Genomic DNA, 19,730 nt, shown 5'->3' on the forward strand with positions numbered 1-19,730 from the left:
GATAGTTAGTGATGCATGACCTTCGGAAATGCTGTGCTGCCTCACAGCGAAGGTACATTTCTCCTAGTGACCATGGTGTGAATTCAGTACTACGATAGAATCAGCTTCTTGATGTGATATATGTTAAATGTTCATAAGTGTACCAACCAAGCACATACATAGATCAGCACAGGAAGACTGATCTGGAACCATTTTGATTCCCAAACTGTCCCAAACTGACCAAATGTTTTCTCTGCAAGGTCAAAGGAAAATGGAAAAGCCTCCCCATTGTCTTTTCCTTCACAAATCCTGTCTTAAGGGTATGTCTGTATTTGAATAGGGTGTGAGCCTGTGACATGGCCCAGGAACTAAGTATTTATCATTAGAAAAGACTGGCTAGGCTACCCAGGCAATCCAATCAAGTAACCTGCCAGACAGGAGAAAAACAACATTCAAATTTCTGTTTTAAAACCGCCTTATCTGTGATGTAGGTATGATGTATCTGAGGGGTGGTCTTAGATTACACCCCTTCTGTGATGTATGTGATGTTTCTGGGGTTGGTCTTGATCTACAGGGTGGGAATTTCAAAAGTCTTTATAAGGCCTTGCACACCATTTTTCAGGGTTCCTCTTCCTTTCCTGCGGGTGAGGGGAGCACCCTGTTGCAACAGTTCAATAAAGATCAAGTTTACTAGCTGCTTTGCTTCTCAATGTTCTCTGGTTGGCCACTGTTATTCTCTCCTACCAATAGAGAACCTATGTAAGGACTCTATATGGGCTCTTGGATACCCCATAAGGGAAAAGGGCAATTTTCGTTTACAGATAATACCAGTTTCCGTTTTAAAAAAAGAGGAGAAAGCATGTGCTTGAAAATGGATGGGCAGCAACTGGTTAATCTCATGAGCCAAAGGGTGGTTTGAGTACAATTTGGGGCGCCTAGAACAAGGTTTCATCCTTCCCTCACTTCCTCATGACCAGCAAAAGAATGGGAAAAAATATGCAAGGATAAAAATATAGGTTGTATCCAACTGTGTTCTTCTCAGAGTAGACCCCATGTAATTAATGGACCTTGGTGATGTGGTGGTTATATTGTCAGGACTAGAACCTGGGAGACTCAAGTTTAAATCCCTCCTTTGCCACGAAGTTAACTGAGTGATCTTGGACTAATCATCAACTCTCTGCCTAACCTGCCTCACAGGGTTGTTCCTAGAAGAGACATCTGATTAGCAACTGCAAGAACAGGATGCTGCACTAGATGGGCCAATAGCGCATGGGTAGGCAAATTAAAAGGGACGCGGGTGGCGCTGTGGGTAAAACCTCAGTGCCTAGGACTTGCTGATCGTAAGGTCGGCGGTTCGAATCCCCGCGGCGGGGTGAGCTCCCGTCATTCGGTCCCAGCTCCTGCCCACCTAGCAGTTCGAAAGCACCCCTAAGTGCAAGTAGATAAATAGGTACCGCTTTATAGCGGGAAGGTAAACGGCTTCTCTGTGTGTGGCGCTGGTGCTGGCTCACCAGTGCAGCCTCATCACGCTGGGTTATTTGTGGGGCATAGGAATTCGTTCATTTTTTTCTCTTCAAAATATAGTCCAGCCCCCCCACAAGGTCTGAGGGACAGTGGACTGGCCCCCTGCTGAAAAAGAAATCCACCAGGGGTCTTTATGTTCTAGTGCAGGTGCACTGAATTTGTATGACCATTAAAAATTTGGAGGGGTACTAGTTTCAGTTATTTTAAACTGTGTTTAATATTGTGTAATATGTTTTAATATTAATGTTGTATTTTAAATTGTAACCTGCCCTGGGATCTTAGGGTGAAGAGGAAGTAAGAAACTGTAATAATAAGAAATAATCATAATAGTCATAAGAAAGGGAGAAGCAAGAAAATCATCCCAGGGAGCAGATAACATATCTGGATGTTGATAACTTCTGTATCTCACAGTCTATTTATTATCTTGTCTCTATAAATAAGAAGCTCCAGGGCATTTCAATCATTTTCACCATCCTTCCCAAGCACCGTAGCTATGCTGGATGACTGAGAAAGTGGTGTGGGGTTTTTATTTTGTTTTCCTACATTTTGCATAAGAAAGAGTGTGCATCTTGAGTTCAGATGGTCACAGCGTGCAACACTGGAAAGTGCAGGGGTGTCACTATGACGAAGGTGTTTGTGGTGAGGTCCTAAGAACAGGCTTGTGAATGCATTTTGCCAGGCTCTGCCATAATCAGAACAGAAGAAAGGAGAGAGAAAAGCAGCAGACCTCAGAATCCAACACAAAAGCAGCTTACATGGCCTGAATCTCATCTCGGTAAATCCGGTGCCTGCAGTTTAATCGGGAGTGCCAGCCCTCAGCACAAGAGTTGATAAGCTCCAGCAGGCAGAAAGTTGACTTGCTTGCATAGTGGGGCTAAGCAGGCTACAGATGACACAGAAAGCAGCCCACAAGCAGAAAGCTGCTCTCTTAAATCCTCCCTCTCAGACATCTTTATACTGTACGTGATTTCATTTGCTAAGTGGTATAGAATGCAGGATGGATGACATTTCAGTATGTTGTGCAGCTAGTTTGCAGACAGACTAGAGCATATCCACAGATTTGCAAGATACAATGGTGGTTTGCAAAGTGGGCTAGAAGTTCCAGATATGCAATATACCATGTTGGGTAAGGGCTCAGCACAACTCTGCGGCAGACCAGGGCTCAATCTCCGAGATGTGCAGTTAGGGCAAAACAGTCTGAAAACTTGGTGAGTCACTGCCAAGGATCAACGGTCTGGCTCAATATTAAGGCAGTTACAAAACTGCTCTATTATTTAAAATAATGATGAACAGAATCTTACTTTATGTTTAGAGGAAGGGCAGTATCTCAGTGGTACTGCATCTGCTTTGCATGGAAGAGGTCCTAGGTACAATTCCTGGCATCTCCAGGAAGGGCTGGTAAGAGCCTCTGCCTGAAGCCTAGACAGTTGCTGCAAGTCAGAGTAGAAAATACGGAGCCAAGTGGGATGACATAGTAGAAGGTAGAGGTTTGGGAAAGCCTCACCTCTCCAACTGTCGGCTCCTGTTCCCCCAGGCCCACAATCAAGATGCAGTCGGCCTGCCGGATGCAACGCTGAGTCCAGGGCGTGAGAGTGCTGTCAGACTGGTAGAGCACGATGCGGTGCATGTCCTCCTGCTGGCCCAGCCAACTGGACAAGCGGTACTCGTGGATGCTGAAGAGGGGAGAGACACAAAGAGGAATGACCGGTATGAGGGGGCTCTTTGTATCCAAAGGCCTTGGTCTTGAAGCATCAGCCAGAAGCCATGATTGCGGGGACAGCAGGCGAGGAGAGGAATGGCAATGGCTACTAGCCAGGATGGCTGTGCTCTACCTCCACAGTTAGAGGTAGTTGTGCTTTGGAATACTGGCTGCTGGAAACAATGGGGGTGGGGTGAGTGCTCTTCTGCTCCTCCATCACTTTTAACTTGTATACCGTCTTTCTATCTTACAATACGAAGGCGGTTTACAAGCTGAAGAAACAAAGAATGTACACCTTATAACAATCTAATGCAATACAATGGTATCTCTGGTTGCGGACGGGATCCATTCCAGAGGTCCGGTCGGATCCCGAGGTTTCCGCAACCTGAGGACAGCTTCTGCTCATGTGCGTGTGGCAAAGCCCAGTAAAATACTTCTGGGTTTGCCACATGTGCATCCCAAAATGGAGGTTTGACTGTACAAAAATGTGATAATAAAACATAACATTAAAATGAGCAACCTACATCAAATAAAGTAACATTTAACAATCATTAGAATAATATAAAATAATATTAAATATCAGCATATAAAAATTAAACAGAAATCTAAATAATTTCTAAACTACAATCAATAAAACAACAGCTAGCCACAGTGCATAAAATAATACAATACAAATTGAGAAGCAGAGACTGGAGGGTGGGGCAAGGCAGGTGGAAGAAGGCCTTGCCCCACCCCCTGGCCCTGGGAGTCCTCATAAGGAAGCTATGCCTGGAGGAAGAACTGTGAGGGGAGAGACTTCATCAGGCAAGGCCTTTTTCCACTTGCCTTGCCCCACCCCTTGGCCCTGGGAGTCCTCATAAGGTATCCCACAGGCATCTAGTTGACCACTTTCAGAACAGGATGTTGGGCTGTACAGGTCCCTGAATTGACCCAGCAGGCTCTTTGCATGTAGCAGGGGTGGGGAAAGGCAGGATGCTGGGATTCTGGGACAAAGGAATGGGACTAAAGGTCCATCTGGTCCAGCATCCTCCTTCCCGCAGCAGCCTGCTAGATTGCTGTCCAGGAAGCCCACAAGCGAGGTGTGAAGTCAACAGGTTCTCATCAGTCCTCAGCTTCATGCCTTGAGCACCTGAAGCGCATACACTGGCTCAGTTTCCTGCACCTGTCTCACTTGAAAGGGTTTCCCTACAAGCACTGATCAGCTGATTGGTGCTGAAAGCACAAATTCAAAAGAAGATTGCTGCAAGGGTCAATCAGTGGTTACAGGGAACCCTTTGAACTTTTATAGGTGTCCCCTGACATTATCCCATTAGGTAACTGACTGGGGGATGGGTATGTTCTTGCCCACCTATCAGAGCTAGTCAATGGGCAGGTGGAGGAATTGGAGATTTGGCTCACCAGTTTCCCCCACCCTGCGAGTGATAAAGCCTACTGCATCTGACCCCCTCCCTTATCCATTCTGCTGAGAGGGACCCAGGACATCTGCCTCAAAGTTCCACCCTGGGGGCACCTCTATCAGTATCTTCTCCTGTACAATCCCTGCTGAAATAAATGGGGGCTGTGCAGGAGGAGCAGTAATGTCAATGCAGCTCCCCTGTTTCATAGCGTATCCCTTGGGATATGTGAGTTGCCACCTCTCCCGTTAAAAGCAGCTCTTTCAGAATAGAGAGGGGTAGTGGTGGGGAAAAATTTCTGCATCAGAATGAGCATGGCACAGCACTGCACTGTACCATTTGGACATCTGCTCCCTCTGGGTGACTGTATTCTTCATTCTCAACTAAGCCCTCTTAAGAGCAGATCTACTTAAGGGAATGAGCCAAAGTAAGTCATGTCCATTGATTTCAATGAGTCTGCTCTGAATAGGACTAGCAGTGTAATTTGGCTTTATCAGAAAGCTTCCTTCCTACGCTCTATATGGCCCAATGCTATTCACCGTCCTAACCTCAGGATCCAAATCTCCTACCTTAGCACAACCCATCCCCTTCAGCAGAGGGTTTCCCCAGCTCACTTCCTATTTGTGTGGGTTCTGCCTTCTTTCCATTCCACCCAGGAACTTTGTGTCAATAGACACAGGATGTGCAGATGCCAGCCATTAATCAGACATTTCATGACAACTTCTCAGAAAAGGAGGCAAAAACATCCAACGCCTTCAAAAGCAGAGCTAATTAACCTGACAGCTGCCTGATATTTCAGGGGCTTGACGAGCGAAAAATGAACCCACAGGAAATTAAGGGTGTTTCCCCCTCCTCTTTTCTTTTGTTTAATGGCAGTTTAAAATATTCAAGCTCCCTGCCAATCCCAGACTGGAGAATCCTAAACTTGTGCAGTTAGGGTTTATTTTCATTTTTTTAAATCCCGTTTGCACTTCCATTGATGTATACTGTGTTGGTGGGGTCCACCTTGTTTTATTCACACAACATCCTTGTGAGGCAGGATAATTGAATTCAAATCAATTTTATGTATCGTTTTACATTGCTGGGACAACAGCATACTAAATATAATGAGGGGAGAAAAACCACATTAAAACAAAATAAATATTTTTTTAAAAATCACCCAAAAATCATGTACACAAATTACCCAGAACTATAAAATGCCCATACCACCCACATAAGAATGCCAAAAATAAACCACCAAGAGACAGACTGCTAGGGCTATCCAAATGCCCAGGTGAATAAAAAAATCTTTGGTGCTAAAAGGATGAAAAGCTCAAAACATACGGAGGGGGCCACTAGGGGCGCATCGGAAGATGGCTGACAATAACATCTCTCCGACCCACACGAGGTAATTTGGAGGCTATGATGGGAGTAATTAGCCTCCCTACCCCCCCCCAGGATGGTGGGGGGACTGCCTTGCCTGCTGTGCCCTATACTACCCCCGAATTTGTGGGGATGGGGGCACTAGGCACAAAGCCCTCCTGTGGGATTCCGGTGCTCCTGGACGCCGTCCCTGATCCGCGCCACTAGCTGCAAGAACTTCAAAAGAAACAATTTGGATGAAGGAATGCACATATTTCAAGGAAGGAGGGGGAGTAAAGACTGATAACAGAAGAGATCTCTGATAAAACAAGACAAGAAAAAATCATGACAAGATATGCCAAGATTCGGTATGGCAAATGACGGATGGGGGAGGGGAAAAAAAACTTTCCTTTCTTTCCTTATGTGATTAAACAAGAATCCCCTCCCCTCATGAGTCAGAAATGTCGTTTTAAGGACTTAAACTGTGGATTTAAGGCTGTGTGGAGATAAACTTTCGAACCAAAGCATGTTTTAAGAAGAGTGTGGAATGTATAAGAGCTTTGGAATGACGCAGTTAAAAATGCAGTCGCCATATTGAGAAGATCTGTTGGAGGTCTTGAGTCTGGGAGGAGAAAGAGAGAAATAGAGCTGTTTTTACATTGTGGGTGAAACTCCTCAGAGGGACTTAAGAGCGACAGTTTTGCGAGATTAATGATGGAAAGAGCGATGTTATCTATGAAGGTGATGATATATGGAAACCATCCCGATTTGAGGATTGGAAGAATGGAAAAATTCTCACAGGACTATTATTGGTGTTTATCGGCTTAAGGAGACTATCAAAAGAGATCATAAAGAAGAAAGAGAAAATATATGAACAAGATGTGATGTGGAAACAGCAAGATAATACTGGATAGAATTATGAACTCTGTTTGGACTGGTTTGGACTGATTTGGACATTAACGCAGTAGTAAGAAGATGATTGGGACGCAGGTGGCGCTGTGGGTTAAAGCCTCAGCGCCTAGGGCTTGCCGATCGAAAGGTCGGCAGTTCGAATCCCCGCGGCGGGGTGCGCTCCCGTTGTTCGGTCCCAGCGCCTGCCAACCTAGCAGTTCGAAAGCACTCTCGGGTGCAAGTGGATAAATAGGGACCGCTTACTAGCGGGAAGGTAAACAGCGTTTCTGTGTGCGGCTCTGGCTCGCCAGAGCAGCTTTGTCACGCTGGCCACGTGACCCGGAAGTGTCTTCGGACAGCGCTGGCCCCCGGCCTCTTTGAGTGAGATGGGCGCACAACCCTAGAGTCTGTCAAGACTGGCCCGTACGGGCAGGGGTACCTTTACCTTTACTTTAAGAAGATGATCAGAATCCCCCTTCTGATGTTGAAATATGGATCCCCCCAACAAAATTTAAAATTCGGCTTTGTAATTCGGAATTTAGGTGATGTGATTTAATTTGATTTGATTGGCCGGTTAATAAAAATTATTTTTTAAAAAAGAAAAGCTCAAAACATCCTCCACAACACTAAAGAGACAATGCAGGAGTTACCTGTCCAAAGCTGCAGAACCAAGTTGCTGTTTGATGTTGTCACTGGTGAGGACCAGAGCAGGACCTAGAAAAAGAGAATATATTTATTTATAAATATATATATCACTTTTCATCAAAAATATGTATCAGAGTGGTTTACAACAACTGTACATAAACTCATGCAATAAGAACCATATAAAATGTTGAAATCAGAAATCAGCTAACTGTTGTGGAAAAATGTATTCTTGATTGCTTGCATAAAAAAAGAACAAAAAAGTTTTCAGCAGGCATTTAAAAGTTGAAACAGAAAGTGCCTTCTACATCTCTGTTGGCAAGGTGTTCTGCAGGAATGGGTCAATGATACAAAAGACACTATTTCTTGTTGTTATCATATGAGCCTTGCCAACTTGAAGAATTAGTGACATTCCTGCAGACGATCTCAGTGACTGAGCTGGGATATAAGGATTCAGGCAGTCCCCAATGTATTGCGGAGCTAAGCTGTTCATGGCTTTTAAATGTAATATAAGGACCTCAAACCAGGCTTGGTAGTAGATGGGCAACCAGTGCATATGATGGTGCCCCAGGTTGTTAGTCAGATGCCCCCTCCAGCAGTTTGGCTGCTGCCTTCTGCATCAGCTGGAGTTTCTGAACCTGGCTCAAGGGTAGCCACACACAGAGTGCTTTGCAGTAATCCAGCTTCAAGTTTGCCAACACATGGACTACAGTGGTCAGCACAGCTGTGTGTCTTCAGAGCATCTAAAAACTCCAGAATTGCTGTCCTGCAAATCATGGCTTTTTTCTTTAGCAAGCATACAAACCAAATGGCAATCCTCATCCGCAGAGAAGCTGCAGAACAAATCAGCTGTCATTTCAGTATCCTGGTATAGCATTGAAACATCTTGAGTGTTCCTTCTTTTAAGTTTGAAAAGAAAATGGGCTGTGGTCCAAGAAGCAGGGCAACATGTTTTGCCTGGAAAACGCTGCAGGTTCTGGCACCCAATTACAGATACTGGGACCTTGAAGGATTTCTGTCTAAGCACATGAAATACTACAGTGGTACCCCGCAAGACGAATGCCTCGGAAGACGAAAAACTTGCTAGACGAAAGGGTTTTTCGTTTTCTGAGGTGCTTCACAAGACGGATATTCCTAAGGGCTTGCTTCGCTAGACGAAACGGCCCTGCCTCTCGTGTCATGGCGACGGTTACTGCACGCACGCACGCTTGCTTCCCCACTCCTCCGCTCCCTCCCACCTTCCGGCTGACGGCTCCTCCGGCTCCCTCCGACCTTCCGGCTGACAGTTAATGCCTTGCGCCGCTGCCCACCCCCCTCGCGCGCTCCCCTCAGAGAGCCGTTGCCGCCAGAGTCGCGCTCCTGAGCCCCGCCGCCCTCCAGCAGCCGCGTCGCATGGTGGCCACAACACGCGGGTGAGTCTGAGGTACCGACTGCGGCAGCTGTCCTGCTTCTCCCCGCCGTTGTTAGTGTTTAAATGCAGTGGTGTTTCGCAAGACGAAAAAACTCGCACAACGAAAAAACTCGCGGAACGAATTAATTTCGTCTTGCGAGGCACCGCTGTACTATCCTCTTTTGGAGAGCAACACAATAGAGACTGTCGCACTGTCTCAGATTTGCTCTGGCTGCTTCTCAGTATTGCTCATCAGTTGCCCCCTAAATCAAGAGACTGGTGCACCACTTTGGACTGAAGCGGGTGGTTTTTTAGAAAGTGGTGCTTCCACACAGAGACTCTCAGGACCTTCCTGCAAGGCCTCAGCGGAGGAGATTTTCTAGCTTCTTAGGACCACACATTCTGATTCACCCCCTTTACTGACAGTTTCTGGATTCTGCCTGCCAGGGCAAATACTAGCAGTACTGAGCCCTCATCTCACTTCTGGTGGGTGGTGTTACTGCTCATCTTCCATGCCCCAGCAGCAGAAAAGGTGAGCAACAAGGCCTTGAGGAATTTGGGGGAGCAGGGGACATTCTGGCAGCAGCGAAAGTGGTGGGGCAGACGGGACACAGCAGTGGGGGGGGGGAAGGGGCAACACATTCCTGGTTTGCCTCAGGTGGTAAAACAGGATGGGCCACCCCTGGGACAAGCACACAGCTCCTTTCCAGTTAATATATGCTCCTCTGACTGGTTGCCTGGAGAAGGCTCCTAACTTGCCATGGGTGCGTGCATTTACAAGCATTTACCCTCCTAATTAGTAAACCTGAAAATCAGTCACAAAGAAACAGAGCTACACACGCAGCTCTTTATCTTGTATCTTTTGTTCAGCTCACTGACTCTGTAGACACAGGCCTCTGGATATATTTTTTTACCCTTCTGAACACTCCACAGAGGCCCTGAACCCTGCTTCTGAAAAAACAACTTCACCTCGTGCCCAAAGCCGCTTTGCTCGCTGCAGCTGCCTTTCGGCCCTATTTTTATTTGCTGCTATAAATGTCAACAAAGAACCAAAGCTCTCCCCCCAGAGTAACTGCGGCTGTAAGGCACATCAGATGGGAGGGGGGGTGAGAAGTGAGGGAGAGAAGGAGAGAGAGAGAAAGCAAGGGATTAATGTCATGCCAGAAAGAGAAAGGTCACGGGTGGTATTGACAGAAGTGCTCGCACCGAGCAAAGTATGAAATATAAACCCTGCCAGAATCACAGCACAGAGCAAAATAACTCATTTTCCTATTAACGAAAGGCCGGCCCAGCTGCAAATTAGAGGAACAAGTTGCTCAGCGCCTGAATGAGCACCATGCGTATGGGATGTGGATGGCACAGGGAAGAGGAGGGCACATGAGGCCATGAGAGTGATGGTCTCCTGGCCATAGTGCAGCAGTGTTCTTCTGAAAACTTGTTTCTGATGCTCATGTGTCACCACATCAAAGCAGGAAAGATCTACCACCATTCCCCTGAATACAAGTTGCCGAGGATCACAAGTGGGAAAGGGTGACTTTAATTATTGCACTGATATCCCACCCACTTTTTCTCTAAGGAGCTAGACGTGGTGTACATGGTTCTCCCCTTCCTCATTTAATCCACATACAACAACCCTATGAGGGAGGTTAGGATGAGAGGCAGTGACCGGCCCCCAAGGACACACACAGCAGGCTTCATAGCTGAGTAGGGATTTGAAACTCTGGTTTCCTAGGTCCTAGTCTGACACCCTAGCCACAAATGAGTAAATATTTGCATTGGGGTGTATGTGTGATGCAAAATATATCTGTGGGAGAATTTCTCCTGCAAGTTCCAAAGATCTTAGAAGCCAGCAGGGCTTTCATTGTAGCTGCCCCTATTTTCCGTAACAGCATTCCTCTCAAGAAGCAACAGGTGCCCACTATCCGCACTTTCTGGAAACAACAGAATATGTTTTTTATTCCAACAGGGCATTCCCAGCTGTATAAATGCGTCTTTGCTACAACTGTCCCACTTGTTAGGTTTTTAGTCTCATCTCAAATGTATTGCTGAATTTGTATTTGTGTTTTTAACCGTTTTTAATTATCTTATGTGTAAATTGTTTTGAGAAAGTAATTTATAAATCAACAACAATCAAAACACCACACTTTTGCTGCCTTCACATTACCAGATGCCTGATCGGCTCCTCTTCAACACCCTTATTCTCATTCTTCCTCTTTTTCTATGCAATTGCTACTGATTTTAGATTTGGTGGCACTGCAACTTTTCAGCTCATTTTCATCAATCTGGTGCACTTTCCACAAGACCCATCACAGACAGGAATCTCCTGGGGTAGATTTGCTGCAGGGCAGGCATGGGCAAGCAACAGGATCAACTTTGTTACAGTACTGAAACCCACACTTTAACCGAATGGCATGAAATGATGTCACTTTCCTCTTACACATTTTGTGAACCCAGAATGTCTCTCAGCTGCAGATTAGGAAAGCGATAGCACTCCCAAAAAGATACTAAGCATCAGCATTTTTTGCAGTGAAGTTATATTCTTTTGGGACATGGGTGGTGCTGTGGTCTAAACCACAGAGGCTAGGACTTGATGATCAGAAGGTCAGCAGTTCGAATCCCCACAATGGGGTGAGCTCCCGTTGCTTGGTCCCAGCTCCTGCCAACCTAGCAGTTCGAAAGCATGTCAAAGTGCAAGTAGATAAATAGGTACCGCTCCAGTGGGGAGGTAAACGATGTTTCTGTGTGCTGCTCTGGTTCACCAGAAGCGGCTTAGTCATGCTGGCCACATGACCCAGAAGCTGTCTGCGGACAAACGCCGGCTCCCTCGGCCAGTAAAGCGAGATAAGCACCGCAACCCCAGAGTCGTCTGCGACTGGACTTAGCAGTCAGAGGTCCCTTTACCTATATTCTTTTTTAAAAAACCAACCATACACACACAACAGGACAGGCACCTCCTCTACCCATCTCACAGCATCCATGTGGCTGTTTAAGTCACTAAGCTCTTAATGAGCAAAAAGAGAAAGATGGGGATCTGTCTTGGCCATTGACACCAAGCAGCTTCAACAACACACAGCAGACAACTCTTCCCCTAACAGCATCTAGAGGACACAGAAAATCATCCTTTCCTGGTAAACAACCTTCCCTGCCTCTCTCTATCACACACAAACACACTTCTCGAGCCTGCACTGGGATGAGTCACAGATCCTGATGCTTGAAGCAAAGTGGTGCATGTGCCTCTCACACACTCAACTGCATCCTCATTACAGTGCAGAGGCGGTTTTGGCTGCTGTTCTGGGACTTTGTTAGAAGGAAACCCAGGTCTGCAACCTGACTCAGAATTTAGGACCCCACACCGATTTCTGAAAAAGGAGATACAGAGTATGTGAAGTTAACTGCTCCAGGGAAGATTATTTCTTAGGTGTTTTGACCATTACCCTCTTTTAGGAACTTAAGAATAGCACAGTCACTGTGGATAGCAACCATTGAAAGCCTTATCCTCCGCATATTTGTCTAATCTTCTTTTAAAGTTGGTAAGCCATCACTGCCCCCTGTGGAAGCAAGTCCCATAATTTAACTATGTGCTGCATTTTAAATTTATATTCCCCTCCACATTCTCATAAGATTTGTTAAAGCAGGTAAGCTCTCAAACACCTCTCACCACAAACATGTGATACCCCCCCCCAACTCTCCATTTTGGGATTTGTGAGAGTCTCCCATAATAATAATAATAATAATAGGTCTTTGAGGGGAAATGGGCTGACAGCACATCCAGGAGAGAAAAGGAAGCTATTTCAACTAGCTGGATGGTTACGTGGCAGCTGGTTGAAGTTAAATCCTTTGAAGACAGAGGTCCTTTGGCTGGGTCAAGACGAAATGGGGTTGAGGGGACAACTCCCATCCCTTGCGCTCTACGTGGGGCTACCTTTGAAGGTGACCCGGAAACTGCAATTAACCCAGAATGCGGCAGCTAGACTGGTGACTGGGAGTGGCCGCCGGGACAACATAACACCGGTTCTGAGAGATCTGCATTGGCTCCCAGTACGTTTCCGAGCACAATTCAAAGTGTTGGTGCTGACCTTTAAAGCCCTAAACGGCCTCGGTCCTGTATACCTGAAGGAGCGTCTCCACCCCCATCGTTCAGCCCGGACACTGAGATCCAGCGCCGAGGGCCTTCTAGCGGTTCCCTCATTGCGAGAAGTGAGGCTACAGGGAACCAGACAGAGGGCCTTCTCAGTAGTGGCGCCTGCCCTGTGGAAGGCCCTCCCATCAGATGTCAAAGAGATAAACAACTACCTGACATTCAGAAGACATCTTAAGGCAGCCCTGTTCAGGGAAGTTTTTAATATGTAATGCTGTATTGTTTTTAACACTTGATTGGAAGCCGCCCAGAGTGGCTGGGGAAACTCAGCCAGATGGGCGGGGTATAAATAATAAATTATTATTATTATTATTATTATTATTATTATTATTATTATTGGGTGCAATTAGTGCCAGCACCTTCCGTCAGGGGTTTGGGTGGTAACCTTTGATGCCTCCCTTTCTATGGAGGCACAGGTTACAACTATAATAAAGGTGGCATATTTTCATCTCTGCCAAGCTAAGCAGTTGGTCCCCTACCTCTCTCGCCCCAACCTCGCCACTGTGATCCATGTGACAGTCACCTCCAGGCTTGATTATTGTAATTCACTCTATGTGGGGCTGCCCTTGAAACTGACCCAGAAACTCCAGCGGGTGCAGAATGCTGTGGCAAGACTCCTTATGGGGTCCTTACCGCAGGATCACATTCACCCAGTGCTATACCAGCTGCACTAGCTCCCGGTGGAGTACAGGATCAAGTTTAAGGTGCTGGTTTTAACCTTTAAAGTCCTATATGACCTAGAACCCTCGTACCTACAAGACTGTCTCTCTTGGTAGGCCCCACGGAGGATCTTACGGTCTGCAAATAACAACATCCTAAAGATTCCAGGCCCCAGAGAGATCAGACTGGCCTCGACCAGAACCAGGGCTTTTTCGGCCATGGCCCCGGCCTGGTGGAACGCTCTCTCACAAGAGACTAGGGCCCTGTGGGATTTGATATCTTTCCTTAGGGCCCGTAAGATGGAGCTGTTCCGCCAGGCCTTTGGTCAGCATTCAGTCTGACTCATTTTCTCCTTGTTTAAGAACAAGAACGAAGGAGGTTCCCAGCCCACTCACAGGTGCTTATAATATCAGTGGAAACAGTTGGTAACCGCCTTTAATTTTAACCTGAAGATTGCCACTTGTCCAGTTTTAATTTTAATTTGTTTGAATTAATTGTGGGATGTATCTTAATTTATTGATCGCTTGTTTTATGCATTGTCTTACTTCTATGATGTTAGCCATTCAGAGCCCGGCTTTGGCCAGGGAGGGTGGGATATAAATAAAATTTATTATTATTATATTATTATTATTTGCACAATTACCCTGTGGAATGCGTTGCCACAAGATGTAGGTGTGACTCCTCAGGGAAGGGTGCAGCTCAGTGGCAGGGCATCTGCCTAATCTCCAAGTAGGGAGTGTCTCCTGTCTGAAACCCTGGAGAACTGCTGCCAGTCAGTGTGGAGGATACAGAGCTAAATGAACCAAGGTTCTGACTCGGTATAAGGCATGTTCCTAAGTTTTTAAAGAGGGATTTGGCAAATGGTGAAAAGGCAGGCCAAGAGGTGAAGTAACAAACTCAACGTATTTTGGTCAATAGCTATTAGCACTGATGGTTGAATGGAATCTCCACATTCAAAGGCAGGATGTGACCTGGCGTGAGGGGTATCTGACTTAGGGAGAGTCTCAAGGGCCAGACAGAGAGGTGTGGAGGGCCACATGCAACCCTGAGGTTCCCCATCCCTGAGCCTGACCATTAGAATCATGGAAACATAGAAACATAGCACTGAAAGGGAACTCAATTGTCATCTAGTCCAACCTTCTGCAATGCAGGAATCTCAGCTAACGCATCCATGACAGATGGCCATCCAACCTCTGCTTAAAAACCTCCAAGGAAGGAGAGTCCACAACCTCCCGAGGGAGACTGTTCCACTGTCTCTTTTGATGCTTCTGATCTAGCTTAAGGATCCATGTAGACCAGCACTAACAGTGCATAGAGTGAAGAGGCACAGGAATATTAAGGACTGGAGAGCAAAGAAACCAGCATTGCTGGGGCTCGCTGAGGGCTGTCTCCGCAAACACTGATTTGTGCCCCCCAACCCCCTCACAGAAAAAGACGTCATCCATCCACGCAAACAGCGCTGATGACAAGGCCCTCTCTGCACGAGAATGGCACTGTGCTGCTTGCCAGACAACACTCAAAAGGGGTGGGTGGGTGGAAACCCTGCATGGCTTCACTAAACAAAGCAGCCTTTCAGCCTTTTGAAAAAATTGACGGGTAGAAGGTTTGCAGGACAGGAGCTATGGCTCTTTTGTGGGAAAAGCCGTCAGAAAGCCAGAAATTGGATGAAACAGAGTGGGGCTGCTGTGCTAAGAGGTGGATGAATAAGATAAAGGAGAAAGGCTGGAGTCTTTGAGTTGGGATTTGAATGTGGCTAAATATATCAGCCCAGCCTTTGCCCTTCTAGCGTCCCCCTCCTTCAATAATTTATTATCTGTCCTTCACCCTCAGTTCACAGGGTGGGTTACAACAATTAAAATGCAGAATTAAAAATAGTTCACAACAACTTACAATCACAGAAATAAGGTGGGTCCTTTAAAAAGTGTTAAAGGCCAAGCAATGTAAGGAAGCACAACTTCAGCATTTGCCGGAAGATGTATAATGAAGGTGCCAGATGCAGCTCTGTGGGAAGGGAGTTCCACAACTTGGGGGCTGCCACAAAGAAGGCCCTCTTCCAGGCCACCCCACCCCCAGTTTCTGAGGATGGAGGCACTATCAAGATTAAAAGAAATATTAGATTTGCATGTTTGGGTAGGCTTGGCTAAACAAAAACTGTTTTAAGCAGGCAATGAAAGTAGTACAGTCCAAGAAGGTCTGTCAGGAAGGAGGTGGTCTTCCAGTCTGAGTCACTTAAGGCTTTTAAATACAAACATGAGCAACCTGAATTGGGCCCAGAAATGAATTGGATGATGATTCCCATAAGCCCCAGCCAGGGCCTCCCTGTATCTCGGTGCTTCCCCATTGTTGCTCAACAGCCAGTCTGCCTTCCTTTACAGACCTATCCTCTTCTGCTTCTTCAACCTGCTGACCTGACTTCCCAGCAGAGAGGATTTCAGGCACTGCTTGGACATTGCCCTTATGAGCTGATCATCATTTTGGTAAGTGTTGTCTTCGGCTGTGGACCAGGCAAGTCTTATTCCTGGTCAATGTCCCAGCAGAGGCTTTGCACTGGGTCTTAGCTGGGGGCCAGCCAGGATTTGCCACTCTGACCTGCAGTGCTTCAGCTGCCCAACACAGATCAAGGGATAGAAAAGGTTTGAATATGGAGAGGAAAATGTTGGGAAGAGAGAAAAGTTCAAGTCACAAACACACAGTATCTTTCTAATTCACCCTTGGATCTTGGAAGCCAGAATATGAGGCCCCCTGTCAAATATTTTGGGATGTATCCAACTAAGCTCTACTCAGTGTAGATCCAATGAAATTAATGTTAGTCACACCCATCAGTTTCAAATGGGCCTCCTCCGCATAGGATATACATTGGAAGCAACATAATGTAACACTGGTTAAGACAAAATATTTATTCTGTGCTGGTAAGAAAGAGAACTTTCAGCATGGTAGCACCTACACTCTGGAACTCCCTGCCTATCGATATAACAGGCAAGTACTTTCACTGTACTACTTTCATCGCCTGCTTAAAACAGTCTTTGTTTAGCCAATCCTACCCAGACATGCAAAGGCCGACATTTCTTTTAATCTGATAATTTAACTTTGGCTCTCATTGTTAGTTTTAATGTATATTTTGTGTGTGCGTGTGCTTTGCAAACTGCTTAGAGATTTTATTTGGAGTTAAGTCATATACAAAGGTTTTTAAATCAAATAAATAAATACAGCCTTTGGGTGCCCCCCCCCCGTCCCTTCCTCCCATCCATTTAATGCAGAAAAGAGATCCAAACCATGGGGCCAACAACATCACCTGCTGAGAGCTCTTACCGATAGCGCAGAGGGCGTGCTTGAGCTCCAGGGTGAAGGTGGAGAGAGGCACATCTTCTGACACAGGCATGATGGCGACTGTGGAGAGGTTGCTAGCAGGGTTGCTGGCATCCCATTTGCTCCCAGAGGCATGCAGTCCAAGTGGGTGACCTGCTGTGAAGAACAGCCATTCAGAAAGTTGCACATTATCCACACCACCCCCAAACTCACACAAACACATGCACTTGCCAGGGCTGGCTCTACTGTTTGGACAGGGGAAAGCCTTAGGTGGCTGCTATTTTATTTTATTTTATTTTTTATTCATTTTATTTATTGGTTTTCACAAGTGTATAAGAAAATACAAACAACAGGCAATTAATTCCTAGTGTCATGAAAGGGACAAGCTGTTAGTTGCTGAAATTACCATTATTTATTTATAGGAATACTTCAGAACTGCTATAACATAATTCTATTTTTAAAAATACATACAATCATTCAGGCCTGTTGGCAGAAACCAAGTCTTCAAGAGATGTCAGAGTGTCAAAAGCAAGGGGGCCTGTCACATCTCTGATAGAAGGGTGTTCTACAGTACTGGGCTGGCAACACTAAATGCTTGATTTCTGCTTCTGGGCCAGTCCAGCCTCTGTAAAAATTGTTGTGCAATGTCAATGCCTGGAAATAAATTCCTGAATGGAAATATTCTTAGCCACATATTTAGGGTCTGTTGTTCAGAAGGTTAGCTCATTTCTGCTCCAAGTTTCCAGTCACAGAAAAAGGAAGAATAGAAACAGCAGAAAAATGGGTAAGAGTGGAGGGAAATGTAATAAGCATGGAGCAGTCAATGCTGGACTGTACAGAGAGAGAGATAGAGAGAGAGAGAAAGGCAGAACTACAGTGTAAGGACAGTTCCAGCAGTGCAATCATCTCTCCAGCCAATAGCAGCACTCCACTTAATCACCGTAAAGAGCCAATTGGCTGGTTCTTCCACCCCAAGGAGAGTGTGGAAGTGGAAACAGCCAATCCCTCTCCACCTTGCCAAGCCCCAACACATGGGAAAGGGAAAAAGGGGAGGCAAGGATGCATCGTCCTACCCCCTTGCTGAAGGCTGCCAAGGATCTTCTCGCCAAGCAAATGGATAAGCCGAGTCACAACCTGGCAAGAGACACACAAACATCAGACCAAACAGTGCTGAGGGATGGCAGAAGTGTCTTTAACAGGCAGCCGCATTGAGATTTATTGGGGGGGGGGGGGAACGACACACGACAGATTGTAAATGGAGCATAGCCAAGATGCTTGGAGGCTGGAGGCTCCTTGATACAAAAGAAAAGCTTCAAGGGAAACAATGGTTTCTTTGCTAAAGTTTTGCAATAAGTTGATTTCCCCCAGAAATGCATTCTTCCTGCTTTGAAGGCTCTGTTTTAACCCTTTCAACTTTGTTCAAAGGGCATTTATCTGTGTGTGTGTGTGTGTGTGTGTGTGTATAAAGACAAGAAAGCATTTCTTCACACAGTGCAAACTATGGAACTCTCTCCCACAGGAGGCAGTGATGGCCACCACCTTGAATGGCTTTAAAGGGGGGTTAGAAAAAATTGTGTAGGTTAAGGCTACTCGCCATGATAACTATGCTCTGCCTCCACAGTCGGAGACAGTAATGTTTGAAAGCGAGTTGCTGCAGGAGGGGAGGGAGCTCTGATGCTGTGAGAACAGGAAACTGAACGAGATGGGCCACTGGCTGATCCAACAGGGCTCTTCTTATGTTCTTATGGAGCACACATGGGATGCACTGCTCATTTTAACCTAACAATTCCATGGTATGTTAGGCAGAGAAACTGTGATGAAATATCTGGCCCAGAGTCAGCTTTGTGGCTGTAATTTGAACCTGGCTTTGAACCTGGATCTTAGGCTTGATAGTTCTTCCATTGTACCATAAAGGGAGGAAGAGAAGGTCAAGGTAAACTTATGGTGGCCAAAGGAAGCTCCCTTGTACCAAATCAGACCACTGGTCCATCTAGCTCAGTATATAGTCTCTACACAGACTGGCAGCAGCTCCTCAGGATTTCTCCCAGGTAGGGATGTCTCTTCCTCATCTGCCTAGAGAAGCTGGGCTTCCGCAGCAATCAGAAGCCGTGCTTTGGTTTCCAAAAGTTTTGGAAGTTGAACAGACTTCTGGAACGGATTCTGTTCGACTTCCAAGGTACTACTGTACTATGGTCCTTCCCAGGAACATAGGAAGTTGCCTGATACCATAGAATCATAGAATCATAGAGTTGGAAGAGACCACAAGGGCCATCGAGTCCAACCCCCTGCCAAGCAGGAAACACCATCAGAGCACTCCTGACATATGGTTGTCAAGCCTCTGCTTAAAGACCTCCAAAGAAGGAGACTCCACCACACTCCTTGGCAGCAAATTCCACTGTCGAACAGCTCTTACTGTCAGGAAGTTCTTCCTAATGTTTAGGTGGAATCTTCTTTCTTGTAGTTTGGATCCATTGCTCCGTGTCCGCTTCTCTGGAGCAGCAGAAAACAACCTTTCTCCCTCCTCTATGTGACATCCTTTTATATATTTGAACATGGCTATCATATCACCCCTTAACCTCCTCTTCTCCAGGCTAAACATGCCCAGCTCCCTTAGCCATTCCTCATAAGGCATCGTTTCCAGGCCTTTGACCATTTTGGTTGCCCTCCTCTGGACACGTTCCAGTTTGTCAGTGTCCTTCTTGAACTGTGGTGCCCAGAACTGGACACAGTACTCCAGGTGAGGTCTGACCAGAGCAGAATACAGTG

General features: G+C 46.1%; 2 protein-coding genes across 10 annotated transcripts in view; one reads left to right on the plus strand and one right to left on the minus strand.

Annotated features, from left to right (window-relative positions):
• PNPLA7 (patatin like domain 7, lysophospholipase) overlaps positions 1 to 19,730 on the minus strand; it is a 113,686-nt gene that overhangs the window by 39,441 nt on the left and 54,515 nt on the right. For 5 of the 9 annotated variants that reach the window (XM_083423416.1, XM_083423410.1, XM_083423415.1 and 2 more), the window contains 4 exons: positions 18,038 to 18,098; positions 16,968 to 17,117; positions 7,479 to 7,542; positions 3,008 to 3,176 (listed from right to left, as the gene is read on the minus strand). In XM_083423416.1, coding sequence (XP_083279542.1) covers positions 3,008 to 3,176; positions 7,479 to 7,542; positions 16,968 to 17,117; positions 18,038 to 18,098 — 444 coding nt within the window. Of the gene's footprint in view, positions 1 to 3,007; positions 3,177 to 7,478; positions 7,543 to 16,967; positions 17,121 to 18,037; positions 18,099 to 19,730 lie in introns of all 9 variants that reach the window. The other 4 variants (XM_083423413.1, XM_083423412.1, XM_083423409.1 and 1 more) reach the window with 1 other exon arrangement.
• The window catches only part of LOC310669651 (E3 ubiquitin-protein ligase RNF183-like), a 172,787-nt gene continuing 153,178 nt past the window's right edge, over positions 122 to 19,730 (plus strand). Inside the window, exon 1 of the mRNA XM_083424094.1 lies at positions 122 to 307. The gene's annotated coding sequence lies outside the window, so the exon portion shown is untranslated. The remainder of the gene's footprint in view (positions 308 to 19,730) is intronic.

This window comes from Podarcis tiliguerta, assembly GCF_965153285.1.
Source record: "Podarcis tiliguerta genome assembly, chromosome: Z".
NCBI lineage: Eukaryota > Metazoa > Chordata > Lepidosauria > Squamata > Lacertidae > Podarcis > Podarcis tiliguerta.